The sequence below is a fragment of the Alexandromys fortis genome, unplaced genomic scaffold, assembly GCF_014885135.2.
Source record: "Alexandromys fortis isolate MF-2015 unplaced genomic scaffold, M_Fortis_MF-2015_v1.1 scaffold_128, whole genome shotgun sequence".
NCBI lineage: Eukaryota > Metazoa > Chordata > Mammalia > Rodentia > Cricetidae > Alexandromys > Alexandromys fortis.
Window position 1 is genome coordinate 2,539,484 of NW_026068012.1, and position 7,912 is coordinate 2,547,395.

The 7,912-nt window shown below is 47.3% G+C and overlaps 1 protein-coding gene and 1 long non-coding RNA gene across 3 annotated transcripts in view; one reads left to right on the plus strand and one right to left on the minus strand.

The window, feature by feature from the left end:
• Sh3bgr (SH3 domain binding glutamate rich protein) overlaps positions 1-5,342 on the plus strand; it is a 31,564-nt gene extending 26,222 nt beyond the window's left edge. For both annotated transcript variants that reach the window (XM_050162126.1, XM_050162127.1), the window contains exons 6-8: positions 1,140-1,178; positions 1,463-1,580; positions 5,004-5,342. In XM_050162126.1, the coding sequence (XP_050018083.1) occupies positions 1,140-1,178; positions 1,463-1,549 (126 nt within the window). In that variant the 3' untranslated portion in view covers positions 1,550-1,580; positions 5,004-5,342. The remainder of the gene's footprint in view (positions 1-1,139; positions 1,179-1,462; positions 1,581-5,003) is intronic.
• Positions 1,611-4,991, minus strand: LOC126513641 (uncharacterized). Its single transcript, XR_007595401.1, has 3 exons — positions 2,928-4,991; positions 2,772-2,824; positions 1,611-2,668 (listed from the first exon to the last, which is right to left on the minus strand). It is a non-coding gene; the product is annotated as an uncharacterized lncRNA (long non-coding RNA).
• Positions 5,343-7,912: the final 2,570 nt, after the last annotated feature.

A 7,912-nucleotide genomic window follows, 5' to 3' on the forward strand; every position in this document is an offset into this window, starting at 1 on the left:
AAAAAGTAAAGAAAAGGAATACAGAAATAGAGAAAGATAAAAGCCCAGAGGCAAGAGGTAGATGGGATAGTTTAAGAAAAGCTGGCTAGAAACAAGCCAAGCTACAGCTGGGCACTTGTAAGTAACTGAAGCATGAATACTAGAAACTCAGAGAAATTGGGGTTCACCCTGAAGATCTGAAAAGCAAAACAGCCAGCCACTGGCTCTTACTTGCCTCGACCTCAGTCCGTAATGGCAATCCTGCCTCCAAGAATTTTAGAATGAGACCATTTTTATAATCCTCTCTCAGGCTGGGATTAAAGGCTGCACGAACACCTGGTTTCTGTGGCAAGCTAGGTGGCTACTGGGATTAAAGGTGTGTGTCATTGTTGCCTGGTCTGTAAGGCTGGCCAGAGGGCTGTTTTACTCTCCTGATCCCCAGGCAAGCTTTATTTATTAAAATACAAATAAATTGCGGCTACAAGTAAGAATAGGACCCCATGTGTGATTTATTTGGGAGCTTGGTAGCGAGCCCCCCAAAGAGTAAAAGAATAAAAAACAATGACATTTTGGTGTTCCAGCATGGGGCTAGCGTAAAAGAAAGTCCAGCGACTTTCTGGGGCTTGAACTCAGGTTGTCAGGCTTGCATGGTGAGCACTTTACCGGTCGAGCATCTCACTGGCCTGTGACGCGTATGAACTATGTTGGAGTTGCAGTAAAGACATACCTATCAGGATAGAAAGGCAGTAAAGACATTTTTGTTTTGGTGGAAAGCCTTAATTGCTTGCATCTCTGTATCGGCTTAAATGAATGCAGACAGATTGTAGAAATATATGCAGCTTTAATGGGGAAATAGACTTACAGAACCACAGGTTCCCGCGGAGAACAGGAAAACAGAAGGGGCGGTTGGGAGCACCCCGCAATCTTTATAAGTAAAAAATATCCTCGGGGGACCCCGCCCCCTGCTAGCAAGTTGATTGGCTGGGTCTCTCCTACACATCTCTGATCTGATGTTGTTAGATCATCACAGCTCTGCTTTTGACACCTTACGGATAAGTAATGTCCTGCTCATTCAATGAGCTTCCATTTTGTTATAGTTTGTTTACCTTAAAAATTCAATTTAAATCTTACTCCATTTTTTTTATCTTTGTGGACCCAAGGAAGAAGAGGGAGAAGAGGGAGCGAGAACAACAGAAGAGGTAGGGTCTGCATCTTTAACTGTTGGTTTAATCAACTTAGTGAAAACGTTTGTTGGGGACACCGGTGCTGCTTTTGCTACACTCCTCTCTTGTGTGTTTGCGTGTGTGCGCGCGTGTGAGTGCGTGTGACAACTGGAGGTCAATGCCAGATGTCCTTTTCAGACACTCTTCATCTTTGAGTGGCAGGTGTCACTGTGAGCCCTCAGCTCTAGTTTGGCCTCTTATTCCCATGGTGCCTTTGGCTCTTAGGCGTCTCAGTAATGATGTGATTTTGTAAACACTAGACAGAAGAGGTGACGGAGGAAGGAGCGGAGGGAGAGGCCGAGGAAGAGGACGCTGAGGAAGAAGCAGGAGAAGGGGAAGACTCTTAGGCCTTTCAGGCCGGTTCATCAACTATCCCAGGTAGGTGCGGAGTTCCGGGCTGAGTGGCTTGTCCCTGCGTGGCCTGTGTGATCTCTCATGAGGTGTGAGAAGCATGAGTACACATCTCTCCTGCCCGCATCTGTGCACTGCAGGGCTTCAGACCACCATGTGCATGACTTGGCTCTGGGACCGGATGGGAAAAGAGCACTCTGAGCAAAGGAGGGCTGGCGTGAATACATTTCCTCCTCCACGTGACCTCTATAAGAGCTGGCACAGAAGCAGCTTTTACATGTCCACGGCACGAATGCTGTTCATCACTGATGATGCTGGCGGCAAACCCTACCTCAAAGTCACGGAGCTAGCTGCTGGTTCATGAAAGATAATTTCCTGCAGCTCTGCGTGTCGTCTTGAGTGCTGGGTAGCCTGGCCTAACTTAGTAATATTAACCAAACACTCGTGTGTACATACTGTGGGTGATGAGACATTTATTTGGTGAGCTTTTGCTCCCTTGTGGTTTTACACGTCTGTTGGTGGTAAAACAGTAATTACGCATTCTCTACAGGTGGGTAGGTACCGGGTGGTTATGTTAATAGGTAAGGATGGTATACAGTAGTAAGGCATCAAGGACACAGTGGGACCCTTGCCTAGCGCAGGCTAAGTGAAACCCTACAGATCACTTGGTGCTGTGAAGCAGCGGGCTTCACGAGACACAAGGACAACACCACATTTGCACGAGCCAGGTTGCTGCTCCTGTTGTCCTTGTGACCGAGTCAGAGGCAGTGGAGCTTTCTGGGAGGGACCTCCCAATTGTCTGCCACCACTTAAAAACAAAAATCAGACAAACAATAAACCAAACACTGAAAAAACCAGAAGCCTAAAAAGCGTTTTAGTCTCCTCACTGTCTATATCACTCCTGTACTAAAAAAAAACATGAGTCAGATTTCTGGGCTGTAGCTGTGAGCACAGCTGAGAAGGACGCACAGTAGGTCACTAGCAAAGGCCCGTGATAATGAGGGGTAAGTATCTGGACACACAGTAGGTCACTAGCAAAGGCCTGTGGTGAGGGATAAGTACCCGAACACACAGTAGGTCATCAGCAAAGGCCAGTGATAATGAGGGATAAGTACCTGGACACACAGTAGGCCAGCAGCAAAGGCCCGTGATAATGAGGGGTAAGTATCTGGACATACAGTAGGTTATCAGCAAAGGCCTGTGGTGAGGGATAAGTACCCGAACACACAGTAGGTCATCAGCAAAGGCCAGTGATAATGAGGGATAAGTACCTGGACACACAGTAGGCCAGCAGCAAAGGCCCGTGATAATGAGGGGTAAGTATCTGGACATACAGTAGGTTATCAGCAAAGGCCTGTGGTGAGGGATAAGTACCCGAACACACAGTAGGTCATCAGCAAAGGCCAGTGATAATGAGGGATAAGTACCTGGACACACAGTAGGTCAGCAGCAAAGGCCCATGATAATGAGGGGTAAGTATCTGGACACACAGTAGGTCACCAGCAAAGGCCTGTGGTGAGGGATAAGTACCCAAACACACAGTAGGTCATCAGCAAAAGCCTGTGATAAGACTTGGTACCCGACTGGAGACAGGTGCACAGAGGGGTTCATGCAGAAATGGAAAAAGAATTCTTCAGTGCTCTGAAGTAACAGTGATGCTATGTACGAAAGATGGAGAGAGAACCACAGAAGAGGTGGGGTCTGCCATCTTTAACCGTTGGTTTCATCAGCTTAGTGAAAACATTTGTTGGTGATACCAGTGCTACATTTCTCGTGTGTGTGTGTGTGTGTGTGTGCATGTGTGTGTGTTTGTGTGAACAGTGTGGACATTCTTCCTCAACATTCTTATGGACAAGATGCTGATATCAAGATGGTTAGTATGCCCCAGGTGGTGGTGGAGCACACCTTTAATCCCAGCAATTGGCCAGAGGCAGAGACAGGTGGATCTCTGTGAGTTCCAGACCATTCAGGTCTACAGAGTGAGTTCCAGGACAGCCAGAGCTACACAGAGAAAAAAAGAAAAAAGAAAAATAAGACAGTTAATGTTTTGTTGGAGCTGGTGGGGATGTCTGTCACAGTTCATTATTAGACTGTAGCAGTATTGTGCTCCGTTTATATCACAGCAGATCTAGGGCACGGCTGGATGTCTCCCCACCACCTTCCTTCATGCTGGTGACACAGACCTCTCAACTGTCTGTTCCTCGGTAATGATTCCACTGCTAAGGAATGATTTGTGGCTCATATTTAAGAAAGAGAAAGTTGGCAGTTTTATGACGTCCCATCTGAAGAATCAGGAAAAAACACAAAAGTGATGGTTTTATCATCGAACCAGCAGCAAAGCCAAAGGCTACAGAGCCGCAGCCTCGCGAGCACCATGCAAATCCACGAATACCCACGCTACTTGCAGGGTTCCTTAAAAACTACAGTTTTAATATGATGACCATGTAAATACTGAATGTGAACTGGCTCAGCGGAGAGAGAAGCCTTAGTGTTTGGACGGTGTCCAGGTCCAATTCCAAAGTTAAAATAAAAACGGAAGACCAGAGTGAGGGGCTGTGTGGATCATTTTGTCTGTTTCTCCGAGGGTGCTGGGTTGGAACTCAGCCCATTGCAGTCTGTTAAATACCTGGATGTGAAGGCATGGACCAGGAGGCTCTCGGCTTCACCCTTGGCTCCCACTGGTTCAGTGACTTTCAAGTGTGCCATGGTTGATGGCAGGGCCCATCTCTGGGAACCACTCAGCTTCCAGAGGCCACCCTGTCTTGGTTCCTAGGAGTTCGTACTCAGTTTGAAAACACGATCTCTGGAGCACATGGCAGTGACCAGAACCGTGAAGACAGACAGTCTCCTGTCCAGTTCAGAGTTAGACTCCAAACTGGTGCTTGAATCTGAGATGCGAACTCTACCTCCCGAGGCTGCCGAGATGCTTCAGTGATAAAGAGTACTTGCTGCTCTTCCAGAGGACCAAGCTTAGTTCCTACCACCTACCCTGCCTGCAACTCAAGCTCCAAGGGATCTGATGCCCTCTTCTGGCCTCCACGGGCACCCTCATATGTACATCACACACACTCACACATTCACACGTATGAAAATAAAGATAAGTAAATAAATAGACCCTACTCCCCAACGCTTGCCTCTCAACACGGCCTCCTACTGTAACCTTGCCTTGCTGGAATTCCCTCCTAGGGACTCAGTTCTTGATGCAGCCTCTGCTTTCCATGAACAGAGAGCAGGGAAGCTAGTTAGAGGGCCGGCCTTTCTTCTGGTGTTCATGATGTTAGCTCTGGCAGCCAGTACAAATCCGGCTTGGTTCTCACCAAACTTATTTTCTCTTCTCTGCTCTGGGGCCAGAAAAGGTAAACTGTGGTCACGCCTTCCCGTTAAGTAGCAAAGATTGCAGTAAACACTCCTGTCTTTAACAGTCTTCTCCCACTCCTTCCTTTCTTTTAGGATATCCGAGCCACGAGGCCACATTTCAACTCTCTCCACTAAGTTGGTAAATCTTCACCGAGGACTTGTACCCTGCGACGCAGTTGGTGTGTTTGGGTTCCCACTGAACTGTATCACCGTGAGCTGAATGTGAGGACTGCACGCGTACTGTGCCTACCATTCTTGGTCTTTGCTTAGTTTTTGTTTCTTTTGCTGCACACAAGTAGACCTTCCGTTAATATTCTGCGAACAGTCTTACTGCGATGCAGCAGGAGCGTTTCCCTGTGTGCTGCTTGTTTAAGGCTTGGCTTTCAAAAATGAAACACTTCCCGGAGAGCAATCATAAATAAAGATTGATAGCAAGAACCTGTCTGGTCTTTCTGCTTTCTTGCTTTCTTTTCCCTTTCCCTTTGCTCACGTTTTTGTCTCTCTGTGGGCTTGAACTTGCTCTGTCTGTTCCGACTAAGTTCTATTTATCACGAGGTAAATTGTTTCTCTTGCACTAATTGGTTCAGGTTGTCAAATGGAACCGACTGTCTTGTATCACAGCTTGTGTAACATAAAGAGCTGTGTATCCTGTCTGGACCCTGACTGCCGCCCACACCTGCAGGGATGTGGCTAAGACAAGACGTCTGCTGCCTCATGGCCTGAACATTTCTGAGATGCAGGAACAGTTACGTCTGCCCCTCTGGCTGCTGGCTGATTTGCAGCCTTAGCCTGGCTGTGCTCTGGGCAGGATGGACAGCATCATTGTGCTTACCTGCCTGTGTTACTTTACCTGTGACATTTTTCTTCCCTGTGACATTTGTGGCTCTCCCTTCTCCTTGCCATTCTGTGCAATGCTCGCTGCCTCTGTCCTCTAGTGGGTGGATCAAGACCATGATGGGGAAACCCATTGAAACAGATGACCTGAGCTAATGGGAGCTCACCCACTCACTCTGGGTGGACAGCAGAGGAGCCAGCATAGGACCAAACTAAGCCCTCTGAATGTGGATGACAGTTGTATGGCTGGAGTAGACTGTGGGGCCACTGGCAGTGGCACCAGGATTTATCCCTACTGCTTGTACTGGCCTTTTTGGAACCCATTCTCTTTGGAGGGATACCTTGTTCATCCTAGATATGGGGGGGGGGGAGGGTCTTGGTCCTGCCTCAAAGTGATGCACTAGACTTTGTTGACTCTCCATGGGAAGACTTATACTCTCAGTGGAGTAGATGGTGGATGGGGTCGGAGCAGGGAGGAAGAGAGGGAGTGTGAACTGGGATTGGCATGTAAGATGAGAAAAGATAGTTTTTTTTTTTTAAAAGAGATAAATTAAAAAAAAGAGAGAAGGTGGAGAATCAACTGAGGAAGATGTTCTGGCAACAGCCTCTGACCTCCACACACACCCACATCAGTGAGCATACATGCACAGGTGCACACATGCACAGGTGCATGTATGCACACATGCACAGGTGCATGTATGCACACATAAGGCAGTTCAGGGATAGGGGCTGGGGAATATTTGTCTATAAGTACTTAAAATGTACAGGTTGACAGTGCTTAAACTGTGGAATCCCTTTTAAGAATGTACCTGATGGGACTGGATAGATGGCTCAGCAGTTAAAAGCACTGGCTGTTCTTCTAGAGGACCCAGGCTCAATTCCTAGCACCCACATAATGACTCAAACCAGTGTGTAGCTCCAGCATCAGAGAATACAAGGCCCTTTTCTGGCATCCATGTGTACACGGTACACAGACATGTGTTTATATAAAACATCCATACGCGTAAAAATAAATGAACTTTACAGTGTGTAATCTTTTCTAAAAAGCAAAAGATCAAGCCAGGCAGTGGTGGCCCACACAAGGGAGACAGAGGCAGAGAGATATCTGAGTTCAAGGCCAGCCTGGTCTACAGAATGAGTCCAGGACAGACATGGCTACAGAGAAAAACCCTGTCTCAACAAATCAAAAAGCAGACCAAATGTTCAAAGTCAGGTTAAATACATAGTGAGTTTATAACAGAGCAACCTAAATATTATGGAGAAAATAGTGAGTTTATGAAGATACGCTGTATTGAGAAGCAATCACTCTCCTTAGCTACTGAAGGCAACTGAGGACTGCACACTCACCTCGAACTCAGCCCCCACCAATCAGCTAGCTGCTCTAACCTTATCTTCCATTCACCAGAGAGTGTGTCAATGGCCACAAGATGTCCCTAGGGCCTGAAAACCTCCAGAGAAAGGTCTGAGTAATCTCTGTCTTCAAGGAACTTCTAATAATGTCCTTGGCTGCCTGAGACCCTAAACTCTGCGTACCATACCCAGTCCTGTCCGAACAACACCACTAGAAACCTGTGAGCAGCCTACGGCCTCCATCTGCACCCAGCTCTGTGTGCACCTGCTTGGTTTCTGTTCAAACACACCCTGAAATACATTCCTACCTCCCCGCTTCCAGAACCACAGAAAATGGGCAATGTGGCATAGCCTGCTTTGGGGTTTCCTCTGAGTGAACTGTTAGGGGAGCTCCCTATTTATGGTCTTACGTCTATGCAGAAGTTGGTGCACATAAGATTAAAGTCAGAGGTATCTTGAGAAGGGAGCAAAAGCTTGCATAAACCAAGCCTGTCAGTCAAAACTGAACCACCTGTGCCGTGCCCTTGGCAGCCAGACTCCTTATCTGACACCCATAAAAGAAAGCCCCAAGCAATAACAATAAAACACATTTCTTCTGATCTGTACTAGCACTTCGTTGGAACTAAGCAGTCCTGCTGCTTCCCAATCGTGAGTCATCCTTGGAAACATCCGGCCCAGAACCCGCCACTGACCAGCAGTAACAATCACACATCCATAAGCGGTGCCCTGGGTCACTGCTCTGTATGTGGTCCAGTCCTCACTTCCTGAGACCATTGTCCTTTCCATTTCCTTCCTCCAAAACACATGCAGAAAATAAG